Genomic DNA, 19,499 nt, shown 5'->3' on the forward strand with positions numbered 1-19,499 from the left:
ATCAAGTTAGCATCAAGGTAACCTATCACGTACAGGCTTAATTTTGCATGCCTTGGTTGACGTCCCTTTCTCAAACATCCCGAGCAGGTGTGAAGGTTGACGTTCAGACACTGCGCGTCCACATGCCTCTGCTTTTCTCCTTCCTCGCCTCGCAGCTACATTCAAATTCCCACAGGAACACGGTCATTACTTATCGTGAAAACATGTAATTACTGAAGGCTTATATATATAAATATTTACGACTGAATGCGTGTTATGGCTACTGCCTCCGCCTATTCCTGCTTCTTCATACTCTTCTTGGCGCTGCTGCTGCTGCAGGTGCAGGTCCATGCAAGGCGGCGCAGCTGCTTCTCTGCCATATTCAGCTTCGGCGACTCGCTGCAGGACACCGGCAACTTCGCCCAAGCCTTCTTCAATACCACCGTCAGCCGGTCGCCGTGGGGGAATACCTACTTCCACCGCCCCACCGGCCGCTTCTCTGACGGCCGACTCATCATAGACTTTATCGGTGAGTCGATCACTGACTTTTGAGCATCGAGAGGTCGACCACGTGAATCTCAATTTGCATGATTAGTTTGTTAATACGTCTGTTGCAGCGGAACGCGTTGGGCTGCCGTTGGTGCAGCCCTACCTCGCCGGAGGAGACTTCTCCAAAGGAGCAAACTTCGCCTTCGCCGGAGCGACGGCGTTGAGCCCGAACGAATTGGGTAGGTTCGGGGTGGATACGACTGGGTGCCTGAGTAAGAACACCCTGCGCGCCCAAATTAACTGGTTCGAGCAACTCCTCCAGTCCAATCCTTCGTTTCAAGGTAATATTTAATTAATTTGGATTTTAATTTGCTTTAGTGACCACTAGGTTGGATGGACCATACAATTTTACCATCAACTTTACAGCTGCGCTACGAGTCACGTTTTTTATTAGTAAAATTTAAAAAAAAATGCTAAACTTTTTTTTTAAAATAATATATTTTTCTAATAAATATTTTTAATTAACTGAATAAAATTAAATTTTACTAATAAAATATTAAAAATACTAGCTAAATTTGGTGAATTATTATAATATTATTAATATACATTTTAACTGTAATTTTTAATTTTTTTATTGATTAATTTTAACTTTGTTAAAGATAAATATTAGTATAATGATAAAGTTATTGTCATGACTTAGAGTTTAATCATGAATTCAAGTCATAGAAATAAAACTGTGTATAGTAAATCTCTTTTTGAAATATTATAGTGGTCGAAACATAGTGCACGAAACTCCATAATAACTGTGGAGAAGCAAGGGCAATAATAACAGTAAAAAATTGATGATAAAGAAAAGAAAGAAAAAGAAAAAATAAATTTTAAGAGGTAAATAATCTAGTACAACATTAAATATGTTCTTGAGCTTTTTAAAGTATTTTTTAAAAAATAACATTCAATAATTGCATGACTAATAAATATTTTTAGTTTATTAAACAACTTAACTTTGGTTAAATTAAATTTTAATCAATACAAAATTAAAATTACTAATCAAATTTTAATAAAAAAATAATAAATTATCAGTCAAATCTGACTTTGATAATAAAAAATTAAAATTATAGTCTAAATCTAACTTAGTAAAAAAATTAAAAATTATCTATCAAACTAATTTTGTCATTAAAAAATTTAAAATTATATGCCAAATACTATGGTCAATTAAAAATTAAAAATTAAAAATTAGACTAGTAAAATATTATAATTATTTACGAAATTCAACTTTGACCTATAAAAAATTAAAAAATTTTGGTCAAATCTAACTTCAATCAATAAAAATTTAAAATTATTAGTCAACTCAATTTGATTAATATAAAATTAAAATTACTGATCAAAATAAATTATGTCAAATATTTTAAATATTTTTTAATTAAATATATATATTTTCAAAATAAATTAATAATTATATTTTATTTAATAAATATAATATATATTTATATAATTTGGAGGGCTCCAATAAAATAGGAACCCTATGTATAGACTTTAGTGGTCTATGTCTCCCAATTAATTAGTGAAGATGTGACTAGAACAAAAAATGAGAATATCGAAAAAGACAAAGGTATAATTAATGCATTAAAGTTTAGTCACTGTCACTTTTCCATTTTATAAAATTTAAAAGAGCATCTATTTTTATTATTTATTAAAATAGTGAAAATAACATTTTTATTATTAAAATAATACTTTATCTGTCTAAATACATTTTTATTTTTTAACAGTACTTTTTATTTTAATATTATTATAATAATTACGAGATGTAGAATAATATCATATTATAGTCGTTACAGTTCATAAATCATATAATATGAGTATTTCATCTTAGGCCATCAATATTATATTTATAGTAGTTATAAATTATTACTATAATATAGATCGATTATTTTTTGATTAATATTCGTTAATATTATATTGTAGGGTCGTAACTAATACACATGTATAATAGTAATTTTTTATCAAAATTAATTAATATAATATTATAAGAGTTATAAATCATAACTATTATAATATAAATAGTTTAATTCTGGTCAATATCATATTCTATCATCTATAAAATTATAATTATTATAACTATGTAATTATTGTAACTATAGGATCTTAGTAGGTACAGGATCATCACTATTATAATATATCAAAATCAAAATTGAGACTAGATGAAATAATATTATGATAATAAATAAAAATGAAACTTCCTTTTGTTTTTTCTGTTTTTAGTATTCCTATAAAAAAAAACCTTTTGATTGTTATCCTTTTTATTTAGTCTAATAATTTAACTAACACCTTGTTCCTTAAAAAAACCCATTTCACCAAAAATATCCTTTTGCTAAAATTCTCATTCACGAGCAATTCTACGTAAATGATTAATTGTATTTAAAATACGCTTATGCTTAACATTAACTACGTTTATTAATGTAATAATTTGCAGATCCCAACTTCTTGGAGAGCTCACTGTTCATGGTTGGGGAGATCGGAGGGAATGACTACAACGCAGCTCTCCATCAGGATCTGCCATATCACAAACTCATAAGGATCGTCCCCCGTGTAATTCACGCCATCTCCTCCACTATCACTGTAATTCCACTCTCTCTCTCTTAAGTATAATTATAATGATAATTAATTAATTTAATTTCTACACTAATCACTTAGATAGATAAATTGCTGCACTAATTAATAATCTGACGACGGACAGAGGTTGATCGGAATGGGCGCAAAAACGTTGGTGGTCCCCGGAAACCTGCCCATCGGCTGTATCCCGGCATGGCTCTGGCAGTATCGCCGGGACGACCCCAGCGACTACGACGGCAACGGCTGTCTGCTGTGGCTGAACCGGTTCTCCGAGTACCACAACGTCCGCTTGACGGCTCAGTTGAGCCGGCTCGCGAGGACATACCCCAACGTGACCATCGCGTATGCTGATTATTTCGGGGCCGGGATGCGGATGTTCTCCGACCAATCCCGGTTCGGTATGTGTATATATGCATGGTTAAGTGAGCCGGACCGAGGTCCGACCGGATCGAGTTGGTTCACGTAAATGCGCATGGTTTGTGCAGGAATCAGCGAACCTTTTGCTGCTTGTTGCGGAGGCAACGGGCATTGTTGCAGAGACCCGGAGAAATATGCTTCGTGGGAGGGGTTCCACCCGACGGAGGCAACTTACAAGGCCATTTATGAAGGTTTGGTCGACGGACCATTTGCAATTCCTTTACTGAAGAAAAAATGCTGATATCATGAGCGATATTTCAATTGTATTATGCTTGGAATAATAATTATTGTGCTGGAATAACATTTTGTTTTAATTATTAATGTTATTGGTTCATGTGCACGGCCAGGATGCCCACGCCGCCACGGCGTCTGGTGCCGGTACAAGCTCTTCCGGCTGCTGCGCTCGGCAGGCCACGCCGCCACCGCGCCGGATGAACGGCCGCGTTTGAGGTCCCTAAGCAAGCACATGGATGCCACGCCGCCACGTATTCGCATTGTCGCTTGCTGATCGTTCTTGCCTGCTCACGCAGAGGACCACCGATGGTCCCCGGCGTTGGACCCGAATGACCATGTGATGGTAAGTACGTGCCTAGCCTAGTGCGGTCATTATAGGAGAGGACATGACACACGTACTCAGATTTTCATAATATCCAAAAATGAATATTTAATTTTCTATCAAATTACATAATTGTTTTCCATTATGCTCCTCTACCAAATAACTACGAGACAAAAATATATTAATCAATTTCTAAATTTTTTTCATCTAAGTATCAATCGACTGTTCGAGTTGACGGTTAGTTACTTCAAACTGTCACAAATATGAATTGTCAATTAATTGATCATAACGAATCAATCAATTATTATAAATTTGAAAATTCAATTTTAATATTCGAATCCTTGATTGAGAGCATAGTACACTCAGGATGAGGCAAAGACTGTAATTAGCTTAATTTGAACTGTTATGAGGTGTTAAGGCCTTCAATGAGTTTTAACTACAACTCGTTAATAATCCTATAATATTCGAAATTTTAAACTTTTGATATGATCTAAACCAAAGGAGTCCTAAAAACTCGTTAGTGACACTAGTAGAATTTGGTTAATAAACTTTTGATATTCAATGAAATAATAAGTAAATAATTATCAAAATATAGGAATGTGAAATAAAAGAGTCAATTTATTACTTCACCATAAAAATATCAAAGTTTTTCTCCATTGTAAGAATTGTGTAACCGGTTCTAATTGATTTTGAAGTAAAAAAAACTCTTTTAGTTTGGTGGTTTGGTAAAAATACCGAAATAGTTGATCATATATAACCTCAAATATTATATTAATTGATGAAGTAAATTATTTATACAATTTTACAATTTTTGTATTATTGCGAAGTATATATTTTCTTTAACTGTGACTATTTAAATTTGTCAAAGTTTTTTTTATTATATTACTCCACTATTTGTTTGTAGTGTAAATGTAATTGACTATATTTTACCAATAAATATTTTTATCATCAAAATTGAAAAAAAATATATCACAAATATCTACCAAATACAATTTAAAAGTGTATTTATAAAAGACATATTTGACCAACTTCATCTAACAGTATTGATGAGTGAGTACGATAAAACTAGATTTTCTAATAACGTAGTGACAAAATATCTCACAACTATGCCAATTTTAAAAACTCATAACTCTCTAAGCTATGAAATCCATGTTCAAGGGCATGGTTATATTGAATAGGCTCCTAGAAGTGTAATGATGTTAATTTGAAGTAATTCTGAAATGTTTAAGATCATCAACGAGTTTTGATTAAAGCTTATGGATAACTACATTATTTAAAATTTTAAAATTTTGAAATAGTCTAAACCGTAGCCAGAGCTCATGTAGACCCAGTGTGGGCAACAATTATTTTGTTGTACTTTATGATTATAATATTTTATATATTTTTTATTTAAGAATTATATTATATTGTTGCCTACGCTAAATGAAGATCCTAGCTTTGCCCCTGGTCTAAACCAAAGGAGTCTCATGAATCTTTTTTGGTAATATTAATGAGTGAGTATGACAGACCTAGGTCTTCCAATGAGCTTGTGACAAAACATCTTAAAGTTGTGTTAATTTCATAAACTCATAACTCTCTATCTAGGCTATGAAATCAATGTCCAAGACTAGTTACACTCAGAATAATCCCAAAAGTGTAATGATCCTAGTTTAAAGTGATTCTGAAGTGCCTAAACCATCTGAAATTTTAAATCTTAATATTGTCTGAATTAGAGGAGTCCTAAGAATCATTTAATCTTGTTGGTGAGTAAATATAACAAACTTAGATCCTTTAATGAGCTCGTGATAAAATATCTCAACGTTGAATAAATTTCAAAAACTCACAATTCTCTATTATCCATATCCGAGAGCATGATTACACTCAAGAGGATATTAGAAGTGCAATGATCCTAGTGATTTTGATGTGCCTAAGGTTGTTAATAAGTTTTAGTTAAAACTTACTGATAATCATATATTGTCCAAAATTTTAAAATTTGAATATGGTCCGAATCAGAGGAGTCCTAAAAATCTTTTAGCGGTGTTGATAAGTAAGTATGACAGGCTTAAATCCTTTAATGAGCGATCATGATAAACATCTAAAGGCTACATAAATTTCAAAAATCCACAACTTTCTATCAAGATTATGAAATTCATGTCTAAAGTCATAGTTAGCTCCTAGAAATGTAATGTCACAATTTAAAGTGATTCCCATATACCTAAAACAATTGGTAAATTTTTGGTCAAAATTATTTATTGATAATCCTATATTAATTATCTAAAATTTAAAATCTTGATTGTTCGGAGTCAGAGAATACTAAGAATCCTTTGATAGTATAGTTTTTTTTTTTTTTTTAATGATGAGCTCCTGATATAATATACTGAACCTATGTAAATTTCATAAGACATAACTGAATCCATGTCCGCGACATTCCAAGTGTATTATAATATACTTGTCAATTATTCAAAACATTGCGTGCATGGAACCCTGGAGTAATAATAATTATTGTGCTTGGCCATTTTGTTGTAATTAATTTTAAATGGTTGAGGAAACAACGAAGGGAGAGTACCTGAAGTATCAATCGACCCACATGCGAAGAAGGGGAAGCCCCACCTCGTTCTGGTGCCTGGCATGGGCAACGGCGTCTAGTGCTGGTACCAGCTCTTCCGCCTACTGTGGTCGGCAGGCCACGCCGCAACCTCGCTCGATCGGAATTCATAATTAATAATTATTTTTTATTATGCCCATCTTTTATCATTAAATAAACAGTCAAGTACTATTAAATAATAGTTTACTTAGGACCGTTTCTGTCATTATCCAGGTAACAAAAATTTATTAAAATCTTTATATTAAATTTAGTTTTTTTGAATTCTTTTTAAAGGTAAAGTTATTAATTAAAATTTTATATTTAAATTTGGATAATAAATCTTTTCAATTAATAAAATGATTTAATTATTTAATATTTCTTAAAATATTATTAACTGTAAATATGATTTTATTAATTTTAATTTTAAAAAATTTCTATTTGTTGAAGCTATATTAATTTTGAGATATTATTTAATCTCTACTGTGAGTAATATTTTATAAGTTAATGTTTTAATAAAAATTTAGTATTTTTTTAATTCTGAGTTTATTAATATTTTGAAAACATTAAAAATAAATATAAACCATTAATATCATATAAGGGAACATAACCCGTAGTATAATATAAGGGAACAGAGTCCTTATCATACATGATCGTGAAATTGTGCTGTCCAATTGAAGATCTGACTTAATCCATCGACTCTAGAATGCTCGTAGAGTCGGGGAGAGAAATATTATTGATTCCTTGACTCTCTAATATCCGTGGAGTCAAAAAGGGAATAATCTGAGCCCTGACCGTTAAAGAGAGTAAAACCCCTAATAATATGAGAGATCAAAGCTAGTATCATACTATACAAGGGAGCTAAGCCCCTAGTCCTTGATCAGAGAGTTGTAACAGATCCTACTGCTAGAAGGAAAAATATAGTATAATAAAAAAACTGACCAGCTGACCAGCTGAGGTTTTGACTCGGTTCTTCGACTCCCGAATAACTGTGGAGTGAGGGGAGAATATAATGTGTTCATCAAAATCCCCTGAGATCATGATGATGGTAAAGTTTTCAGCGTTGTTCATCTTCACATTCTAGATCAGACAAAGTTCGTACAAACGACACGAAATTTGATCCCATCTGAAATATGAGAAAACGGAACTGCCAGAATGATAGCTGGAATGTTGATTGAATCACCATAACCCAAAGGGGGAGGGTGTGATGAGTTGTCTTCTATGTTGACCAAGTTATCAGAAGGTCTCTAGTTAACAATACCTATAGGTAGGGTCCGAGTTTCCTCGATCCCTAACACCCCGATACTCGAGGTAGATCCTATGGATATATAAGGAGCAAGCTAATAGTTAAATAATGAAATGAATAAAAAGTGAGTATAGTGACATACCCTGGACCAGGGTTGCCCACGTGTAGACCGGTGAGCTAGTTGCAATGCTGATCGAGTCGTCGTGACCTAGAAGAGTAGATGAATATGAGTCGGTTGAGGAGCTAGATCTGATGGTGATGGCCTGAAGCTAGACACGGCATGGATCCGAAAGGTGATAGGCAAGCCAAAATACAACAACAGCTCATAGGCCGAAACATGAGACACCGACCGGACAACGCGAAGACCGAAACATAGCCTCGGCTGGAAGGTCGGAACACAACAACGACTCGATGGCCGAAATAGAATAGCAACTAGGACTCCGAGAGATGAGACACAACAATGCAATGGCATGGGCCTGATCGGAATAGACAAGGCCTAATGGGGAGTCTGATCGACAAGACAGAGAGGCACCAGGTTGCACAACAACTAGGACTCAGAGGCCTGATCGATAGAGAAAGCATACAACAATGCAGATTGAGAGACGAATGAACGGATCAAAAGGTGAGAGTGTCGAGTAGTTGGATCCTAAGGAAGGAGTTCCAGCCGCGACACCTGCAACTAGGCATTGCTTGTCGAGGGTTGTGGAGTGGCGCCGGTGGCTAGGGATACTCACTGGGAGCTGCACTGGCAGTCAAAGGCTACTCGTTAGGGGCTGTGGAGTGGATAATAACACTAGAAGGCGAAGGTGTGGCCGGGGGTGTGCCTAACCAGCGATGGTGGTTGGACGCGGTGATAGAGAAGAGGTGGAGGAGACGTGTAAAAAGGGGCAAGAGCGACAGTGGCGGCGACGCTAGGGATTAGAGGTAGGAGGTGTCTAGTGGCCAGTGGCGGCACCCATTATGGCGGAGCAGTGTGAGTGAGGGGAAGAGGCTCCTTGGCGGCGTGAGAAGAACGAAGGAAGACCTCCCCTTCTCACACGAATAGTGTCCCCTTTAAAAGAAAACCCTAATGGTTAAACGACCAACATGCCCCCCTTCTTCCACGTGTCCTCACCTTCCTCCATCACATCAATAGTGATAGAGTTTGATCTTTTCTATTTATTAAACCATAGATTATTAATATTATTATATATGTATTGTTTAATTAATATTTATATTTGCATATCATTGGATTATTGTGTTAATATTTGTATGAAAGGTGTTGAAAATTGGGAACTTTTTATTGCTAAGTTAATGATAAATGAGCATTTGAAGTAGGGATGAGGATGGATATTTAATCCTTGTAGGGTCAAGGATAGAGATTCCTCAATTAGACAGAATCAAGGATAAGTGTGGGGATGGAGGTAGGGATATAATTCGGGTGTAGGGATGGAGATGGCAGACCCACCCCATATCTCACCCCATTGTCATCTCTAGTTATGATTTGTAGTGACTCTGATGTGCTTAAGGTCATTAGTGAGTTTTTATCAAAATTCGTTGATCAGATTACATTGTTTAGAATTTTAAAATTTTGCTATGGTCTAAACCAAAAAAATTCTAAGAACACTTTGGTGGTATTAATAAGTGAGAATGTCAGACCAATGTCTTCTAATGAGTTTGTCATAAAACATTTCAAGGTTGTGTGAATTTAAAAACTTATATCTCTCTATCAAAGCTATAAAATCCATGTTTGAGGGCATGATTACACTCTGGAGGCTTCTAAAAATGTAATGGTCATAATTTGAAGTGATTTTGATGTGCCTTACACTACAAGAATACTCACAAATAGTGATAGAAATTAAATTTCGTTGCTAATTATAATCTTCGATCGCTAATTTAGCAATAGAATTTAAGTTGCATCATGGATTTTGATGATATTTATATTTAACCTATTTAATTAGAGATAAAATATTAAATTTATTGCTATTTTAGTGAAAGGAATTAAGCTTTCGTCGTTAAAATAGTGATGTAATTAAATTCTATCACTAAAATAGCAGCACAATTAAATTTTGTCACTAAAATAGCGACGAATGCTTAATTTCATCGCAATAAACAATGATGGAAACTTAATTCTTTCTTTATTTTGGTGATCAAAATTAGGGTTTTGATTCTGACCACTCTTCCTCTTCTATTTGCGATCCTTCTCCTCTTTGATCTTGGGCACGCGACTGATGTGGGCAAATATTATGATCATTTACGCATGTTTTAGCGCACATTCACGTACTTTATGCATATATATTCGTTGCATGATTGTCTCGTTCATCTTGTATTCATTATATATACTCTTTTGTTCATATATCTTCTCTTTGTTTGGTTTTGTGTTGACAGGGACAACTTTCGGAGTGAAAACGATGATTATCAACGCACCGGAACAAGCCGAAGAACACGACCGTGCACTCTTGGCGTGACCGTGTGACCAAACAGAAGGGGAGTAGTGCACGGCCGTGCAATCCCTGCATGACCGTGCGGCAAAGATTGAGGCAGTTCAACACACGGCCGTGCAACCCTGCACGGCCGTGCTACCCCGAGACTAAGACCAGGAAGTGCCCGGCCGTGCATCCTTGCACGGCCGTGCGGCAGGGACCCAGGCCAGACACCACATGGCCGTGCCAATTAGCATGACCGTGCAGCGCCATCAGAGAAGGAGATGAACACGACCGTGCCATCCTGGCACGACCATGTCGCCGCAGCCAAACCCTAGTCTATATAAGGGTTTTAACCCTTTTTCTTGAGGGGGGAGCGCGGGAAGTGGGCCGACAGTTAAAGAAACATGTTGGAGCCATTCACGCCATCTTGGACCTCCGTCCAGCGATCTTCCACCAGCGCATCGACTTCAGAAGTAGAGGATTGTACTCGAAGGCCACTCATCGACATAGGATAAGCATATTCTCTCCTTCTTTCTCTGTGTCTGAAAATTGTATGTTTATATACGTTATGTCTTTGGGTATTTCTCTGACACTTATGGAGTAGATCCTTTGTTCTAGGATTAGGGAGTAGTTGTGGTTCGGTTTGATGTAAAACTCGCATTATACTTACACTCGTTGGATGATCTTTTATGCTTTGTCTCAATTGCATGTTGCTTGATTGCGTAGAACTTGTTAACCTTGTAGAGGGATTATTCCTAGATCGTACACCCGAGGGGCCCTAGTGACAGAGGTAACCCATTCACGGACGTCTAGGATACTTCCTTGAAAGGAGAGGCAAATTCTCCTCAAGGAAGCGAGAGACCAAACCTAATCCTTAAATGCTATTTTCAACTTACCAGTTAGAGTCGCGTTCTCAATATATACCGAGGTGCCCTAGTGACAGGGGTAAACCGTGACAGGACTTCTTAGGAGCCTTCTTTATTCTGGTACGTAAGAACAGTCACATATCTTCCAGCAATTGCATGTTAAAGGACAGCGAGTGTAGGATAAAACTATTGGTTGCTACTCGGAATATCGTACCAGTTCCCCTGTATAAAAATTTTGTACAAGTCCTGAACCTTTCCTAACAACCTATTGTGTTCTTTAGAAATTAAATATGGAATCACAAACAGAACTTAACATTATTGATTCCAAATTTAACTTATCTGTTCTTAGAGGTTTAGACTTGGATCGCAAATGATACTTAACATTATTAATCCAAATCCACCCATGTTACAAATTTGATTAAATATTTATTTCAGAGATCGGCTCCCAGGTCAAACATGGTGAGGCACTAGGTCTTCTTGGGTATGGGAACATCCACCACTCCTCGACAAAGCCTTTTAAAGAAATTCAATATTTAATCTCCTTACAGTAACCTTAGGTTTAACCAAAAGGAACAATCGAATCACAAGATCAAAAAAATAAAGAAACACAAATTCGAATCACAAATCTGAAACCTAGAATCACTAGCCTCTTGTGTTTGGTATTTCAAGATCTAAACAAAAAGGATGAACTAGTTATGATGCGAAAACTTAATAACTAGTTATACCTTTTATAGCTTATAGACCTCACGATCTTCTATCGTATTCCTCTTCTTATCTCGGGCGTCGTGTGAGCGACGATCAACCGAGATGAGAATCCACCCAAGCTTCCTTCTTCTCTTTGCAAGATTCGGCCAACAACAACCTCCTTGAGATGAAGAACTTCGGCCACCAACCAAGCTCCAAGGGATGCTAGAGACAAAGCCTCCTTTCTCTACTTCTTCTCCAAGCAAAATCCGGCCACCAAGGACTCCCAATGAGTTGATGCCGCCGGCCACCAAAGAAGAAGAAAAGGAGATGAGGAAGGATGAAGGGCCGGCCACACCAAGGAGGAGAGGAGAGGAAACAATAGATGATATTATTGTTATTAGGCGAGGCACCTCTACCCTCTCTTTTATATTCCTTGGTCTTGGTAAATAAGAAAAGTTTAATAAAAACTTCCTTATTCTCCTTGCCAATGAAAGGAAAGTTTAATAAGAATTTCCTTTTTAAACTATATATGGCCGACCACCTTAATCCCTCCAAACAAGGAAAGTTTTAAGTAACAATTAAAACTTCCTACTTTATTTCCGGAAAATTTTAAATTAAAAATTTCTCTTTAAAAAATTCCCTTCATGGTTGGTTATAAAAGAAAACTTTTATAAATTAAAATCTCTCTATTAAAACATGTAGATGATTTTCAAAAAGAAAAGTTTTCTTCAAAATTAAAATATTTCTTTTAACTACAAATAAGGAAAGATATCAAACCTTTCTCATAATCTTTTGTAGAAACTATAAAAGGAAAGATTTAATTTTTAACCCCTCTTTTAAATCATGGCTTCCACATAAGGAAAGATTTTAAAAAATAAAATCCTTTTAATTTTTATTGTGGCCGACCACCACCTAAGCTTGGGTTCAAGCTAGGGCCGACCACCTAAGCAAACCAACTCACCTTGGTTTGGCTGGCCCTAGCTTGGGCTCCAAGCTAGGCTTGGCCGACCACCTTAAGGTGGGTAAGAAGGTGGGTATAATACTTTATAAATAAGAGGATATGATAGAGACTGAGAGGAGGAATTGGTTTTGGTCTCCCGATGAACTTGAGCTTCCCGTGTTCGCCTCGAACACCCAACTCGAGTTCATCAATAATAACTCATACCACTAAAGATTCATTATTGAACTACCGCACCAATCCCATATTACTATATGGGCTCCTTCTTATCATGAGTGTGTTAATCTCCATGTGTTTAAGATGTCGAATGCCCACTAATTAAATGAGTTACTAACAACTCATTTTAATTAATATCTTAGTCCAAGAGTAGTACAACTCAACCTTATTGTCATGTCAGACTAAGTCCACCTGTAGGGTTTACATGATAATCCTTATGAGCTCCCCTTGGGGACATTATCAACCTAGATTACTAGGACACAGTTTCCTTTTATAATCAACAACACACACTATAAATAATATCATTTCCTAACTTATCGGACCTCTTGATTTATCGAGCTAAATCTCACCCTTTGATAAGTCAAAGAAATAAACACTAAGTACACGCGCTTGTTATTATATCGGGATTAAGAGTACACACTTCCATAATAACAAAGGTCTTATTCTTTTATTAAGCTAGTATAAAAAAACTTACCTTAAATGGTCCTGCGCCATACACTCAGAGTGTACTAATGTAATGTTATAGTCAAGATAAATTAACACCAAATTACACCACGACTATTCCAATGGTTTGTTCCTATCCATCTTAGTCATGAGCAACTGTTTATAATTTATAAAGAACTGATAACATAATCTTCTGTGTGTGACACCACACACCATGTTATCTACAATATAAATTAATTGAACAACTACACTTAACATATAAATGTAGACATGTGACCAATGTGATTCTTTATTTCAAAATAAATGTTTACAAAAAGCTAGACTTTTAGTATACACTCTAACAATCTCTCACTTATACTAAAAGACTATGCTGCCATATACCCTGCCATACATCTGATTCCCAACCTTTCAACATGCCCATCAAAAGCTCTTGCCTTAAGGGCCTTAGTGAAAGGATCTCCCAGGTTATCACCTGATGCAATCTAGGCGGCAAAAACTTCTCCTTGTTATACGATGTCTCGTATTGGGTGGTACTTGCGCTCTATGTGTTTACTTGCCTTATGGGCTTGTGGTTCCTTCGAGTTTGCTACTGCACCACTTATTATCACAATATATTGTAATAATTTAGGATAAACCAGGAATCACATCTAAGTCCATCATGAAGTTTCTGAGTCATACAGCTTCTATGGTTGCCTCAGAAGCTGCCACATACTCAGCTTCTATGACGGAGTCCGAAAAAGCACCTATGCTTAACACTCCTCCATAGTTATGACTTCACCTCCTAAAGTAAACACAAAACCCCGAGGTTGACTTACTATTGCCCCTTTCAGATTGGAAGTCGGAATCCGTGTAACCCACAGGAAGCAAATCATCTGTCTTGTAAGCTAGCATATAATCTCTAGTCCCTCTAAGGTACTTTAATATATGCTTTACGACAGTCCAGTGTCCTGGTCCTGGGTTACTTTGATATTTGCTAACCATGCCTATGACAAAATAGATATCTGATCTCGTTCACAACATAGCATACATTAGGCTCCCTACAGCTGAAGTATAAGGAACTGCCTTCATTTCTTCTATCTATTTTGATGTCTTCGGAGACATCTCTTTAGATAAAGATAATCCATACCCAAAAGGTAGAAAAACCTTTCATGGAGTCTTGCATGCTAAAATGAGCTAGGATAGTATCGATATATGAAGCTCGGGATAAGTACAACATTCTTTTCTTGTGATCCCTTATTACTTTGATCCCGAGAATATGTGCGCATTCTCCCAAGTCCTTCATATCAATATGCTTGGACAACCATACCCTTATTTCCGATGACATTTTGATATTATTTCCAACTAACAAAAATGTCATCTACGTATAGTACAAGAAATACCACCACGTTTCCATCACACTTCTTGTATACACAAGACTCATCCAGACACTGAATAAATCCATAGGTCTGGATTACTTCATTAAACAGGATGTTCCAAGACCTTGAAACTTTGCTTCAGTCCATAAATAGACCGATTGAGCTTACATACTAGATGCTCTTTGCCCTTTGCAATGAACCCCTCTAGTTGCTTCATATGGATGCTTTCTTCAAGACTTCCATTAAGGAAAGATGTCTTGACATCCACTTGCCAAATCTCATAATCCATATGAGCAACAAAAGATAAAAGAATCTGGATAAACTTAAGCATGACTACCGGTGAAAAGGTTTCCTCATAATTGATACCCTTTTTCAACAAGCCTTGCTTTGAAAGTTTCCACCTTCCCGTCTGTCCCTCTTTTTCTATTATAGACCTATTTACACCCAATGACTTTTACACCATTTGGTGGTTCTACAAGCTCCCAAACTTTATTAGAATACATAGATTCTAATTCTGTGTTCATTGCTCTTTGCCAAGATGCTACATCTTTATCTTGGAGCGCTTTGTCATATGTCCGGGAATTAGGTTCATGTTTACCAGGGATCTAGTCCAAAGACTTTCCCAAAACATGAATATTTCAGGTTGCCTAATAACCCTCCCACTATGACGAGGCACTGTCTGCAATTGTGCATCATTTGTGACACGTGTTACAGTTTCTTGTGGTATCACATCTTGTACAGTTAGTACTAGTTTAAACGTGTCTTCTCTAATTTCCTTAAGAACAATTTTACTCATGTACTTGTGGTTCATAACATAGTCCTCTTCTAAAAATTGGGCATTGGTGCCAACAATGACCTTCTGATTTTTAGAACTATAAATCTTTCTTTCATTTCTCTAGGATAACCCATAAACAAATGAACTCCTATCCAACTTATCAGTGTCTCCCTTCAGCACATGTGCTGGACTACCCCAAATCTGAATATGCTTCAGACTAGGCTTACGCCCATTCTATAATTCTATGGGAGTGGAGGGTTCTGACTTTAGAAGGTATTATGTTCATTGTCGTTTCCAAAGTATATCTCCAAAATAAATTTGGTAATTCTGAATAACTCATCATCGATCTAATCATTTTCATAAGAGTCCTATACCTTCGTTCTACCACACCATTCTGTTGGGGTGCACCAGGTGTAGTCAGTTGGGATTGAATCCTGACTTTTGATAAATGACTCCTAAACTCTCCTAAGAGGTACTCGCCACTACGATCTCTCCCTAGTATCCTGATACTTTTACCCGTATATCGAATAGCCGTCTATAAAAGAGACGAAATATTCGAAACCACCTCTTGCCTGGATAGTCATAGGTCCACACAAATCAGAATGAATCATTTCCAATACATCTTTGGCTCTATACCCCTTAGACTTAAAAAGCCTCTTGGTCATTTTTCCTTTCAAGTAAGACTCGTAGGTTGGAAAGTTTTCTACCACCAATAAACTCAAAAGTTCATCGACTATTATCCTTTGAATCCTACTCAAGTTAATATGACCTAGTCTTAGATGCCAAAGATATGATTGGTTCATTTCTGAAGGTTGCTTTCTCTTATTAGAGTTAGAAGATGTGTTATTAAATTCCATTTGTTGCATCGTGGGAGTTATTGGATTATAAATTGCCAACCAACGTACCAGAACAGATAACTTCTCTATTTTTCTTGATAACAACTTTGTTATCAAAAGAGACAGAATATCAAGTTCTTTGAATAGTTTAAAAACTAAAATCTAGTTCTTTCTAAACTTGGTACATAAAGACAATTCCTCAAAATCCATATTTTATTTCTATCAAAGGATAAACATCTCCCACTGCAACAACTACTACTTTTGCAGCAATGCCCATGTAGATGGTGATTTCCCCTTCATATAGTTGTCGGGTTTCCTGGAACCCCTGCAATGAATTGCAGACATGATCAGTAGCTCCCGTATCTACACACCAGGTACCGGTAGATAACACCACTAAACATGTTTCAACAACTAATGAATAAAATACACCTTTATTGTTCTCAGTTCTGAGAGTACAGTCCACCTTAGTGTCCAAGTTATGTTTCCAATCATTATAATTGGGACTACTAAGTCTATTCTATAGTATAACAACTAGGGGATTGAAAAACATTTGAAATCCTAAGAATCACAAAAATATTTGGTCAAGACCAACACCTCAAAATCCCCATGAATTTTGTATGCCACGTTAGTGTGGACGTATACAAAATCAAAGAGGAGATTTTATCCATTAATTTTATTATCTCGTCAACCTAATTTTATGACAAATAAAATTAATAGTTGGTCTGTCTTTAATCAAATATTTGGTCAAAACTTTGAATTTAAAATAATATTGATTCCTCAAAACAATATCATTTAAATTCACCAACACCTCAAACACCGTGAATTTTGTATGCCACGTTAGTGTGGACGTATACAAATTCAGACATTTATAAGAGGAGGGTCTTACCCATTAATTTTCTTATCAACCTTAAATTACCTCAAACACCATGAATTTTGTATGCCACGTTAGTGTGGACGTATACAAATTCAATTGTTTGCAAGAGGAGGTTTTACCCACTTTATTTTGTCAACCTAACTTTATGACAAATAAAATTACCTCAAACACCATGAATTTTGTATGCCACGTTAGTGTGGACGTATACAAATTCAATTGTTTGTAAGAGAGGGTTTTACCTAGCTTTATAACAAATTAATAGTTGGTTTTCCTTTGGTCACACAAATAATAGCAGTGACTCCGTTGGGGAGGATACTATTAAATGCGCCTAAGTGTATACTATTACTTGATACTTAGTCCATTAAATAGGATTGTGCCCCTTCAGTTGGAGAAGATCACACACTCCTAAATAATTTCCTATAATCATCCATAAAGGAAGTTTGATCTAATGATCAGCAAACAAACTCATCCGTTGTGGAGGGAGGCACTCAGAGCCAACACGCAAGTTTGTTGCATCACTTACAAACCAGTAATGGAGACCGTGTAATTTATTTACTAATCCTTCTCCCACTTAGTTTTTTAAGGTGAGGATTTTTTTTCATGCAAGTACACATCATATGCACACACACATCACAGTAAATAAAAGCAATAAAAGTAATTTTCCAACTATTATGGTCTCTTCCATTACTGTCCTCCGTGTGCTGCCAACCCTAGCTGCTGCCACCTTTAGCCACCACAATCGGGTCTAGTTGCCGCATCTACCTTGCTTCTTTTTCCGCTGCACCTCTGGTCCTCAAATAGCACCACGCCATTGCAAGTATACGATCCCTGACAAAAATTAAATTTTACATTTATCGATCCTATATTCCACGAAGGAATGTACATGTAATCTAGATCAAACAAAAAGTAAAATCCTAAAACTAATACAGCTCCTGCTGTATTTAATACATACAATCATGCACACACATAAAATACCCTTGACATGTCCAAGGGTTCAATCACACACAATCACAATAAGCCATAATAGTTGGAGCCTGCAACCACAGAGTTAGCATTTCCTACTATTATCCTACCTAAATTATGTATGACATGTGCATAATTAAACTGAAAACCAAACACACAGAGGCAAACCCTAGCTCTGATACAATTGTTGGTTGCTACTGGGAATATCGTATCGGTTCCCCTGTACAAAAATGTTGTACAAGTCCTGAACCTTTCCTAACAACCTATTGTGTTATTTAGAAATTAAATATGGAATCGCAAACAGAACTTAATATTATTGATTCCAAATTTAACTTATCTGTTCTTGAAGGTTTAGACTTGGATCGCAAACGATACTTAACATTATTGATCCAAATCTACCCATGTTATAAATTTGATTAAATATTTATTTCAAGGATCGGCTCTGAGGTCAAACATAGCGAGACACTTGGCCTTCTTGGATATGGGAACATCCACCACTGCCTCGACAAAGCCTTTTAAATAAATTCAATATTTAATCTTCTTACAGTTGTAAGACCGTTAGATTCGATAGAGGGGGGGGGGTGAATATCGATTCGAAAATATCGAGTATAAGCGCAGCGGAAAAGTAAAGTAGACACAGTTGTTTTTACTTCGTTCGGAGCCTGTGACGACTCCTACTCGAAGGCCCGTGGTCCTTGACCACTTTCGTTGGGCAATCACTAGCAATTCGAATATAATTACAAAATGAATACAGGAAATGCTAATGAAACAAAGTAATACCGACAAGGAAATTAAGAAAAACGAAGAAGCACTTTGTCGGAGCTTTGTTAGCGTCGCAGGAACGTAGAGCAGCAGGACCAGCAGTCGAAAAGTTCTCAGTTGATGATTGATTCTGAAGCTCCTGCCTGGGGCTTCTTTTATATGCTGTCCCGGGCGCCTGGATCCCTTCCGGGCGCCTGGAATGTGACGTAGCTGCACAAACCATGATGCTCCACGTGGCGACGACTTGGCTGGATGAAATTTGCCTTCCGGGCTCCCGGACCTCCGGGCGCCCGGATCCCCTCCGGGCGCCCGGACCCCTCTTCTCCAGAAAGTCCTTCTCCTGCAAGAAAAGGTTAGTCCGAGGCAAAAGTACCCTGCAGCAAAGAGTGTTAGCACAGTTTTATAGATGAGCAAAGTATGACTTAGATTCCGTCTTTCCGAGACCGAAATCTAGTCACGATCTCGACTTAGATATTCGAAATGGATCTAAGCTGGATCGAC

At 36.5% G+C, this 19,499-nt stretch overlaps 1 protein-coding gene across 1 annotated transcript; it reads left to right on the forward strand.

Annotated features, from left to right (window-relative positions):
• The first annotated feature begins 249 nt into the window (after positions 1-249).
• Positions 250-4,119, forward strand: LOC121990280 (GDSL esterase/lipase At1g28570-like). The gene is made up of 6 exons (XM_042544446.1): positions 250-508; positions 597-809; positions 2,939-3,084; positions 3,203-3,476; positions 3,564-3,686; positions 3,843-4,119. Exons 1-6 carry the CDS (start codon positions 256-258, stop codon positions 4,001-4,003), a joined length of 1,170 nt encoding a protein of 389 aa, XP_042400380.1. The 5' UTR covers positions 250-255; the 3' UTR covers positions 4,004-4,119.
• The last annotated feature ends 15,380 nt before the right edge of the window (positions 4,120-19,499 follow it).

The sequence above is a fragment of the Zingiber officinale genome, chromosome 6B (assembly GCF_018446385.1).
Source record: "Zingiber officinale cultivar Zhangliang chromosome 6B, Zo_v1.1, whole genome shotgun sequence".
Taxonomy (NCBI): domain Eukaryota; kingdom Viridiplantae; phylum Streptophyta; class Magnoliopsida; order Zingiberales; family Zingiberaceae; genus Zingiber; species Zingiber officinale.

Coding starts and splice junctions, on each gene's coding strand:
- LOC121990280 (XM_042544446.1), top strand. CDS start 256: ATGGCTACTGCCTCCGCCTATTCCTGCTTCTTCATACTCTTCTTGGCG. Junction 509..596: donor ACTCATCATAGACTTTATCG/GTGAGTCGATCA, acceptor CGTCTGTTGCAG/CGGAACGCGTTGGGCTGCCG. Junction 3,085..3,202: donor CCATCTCCTCCACTATCACT/GTAATTCCACTC, acceptor GACGACGGACAG/AGGTTGATCGGAATGGGCGC.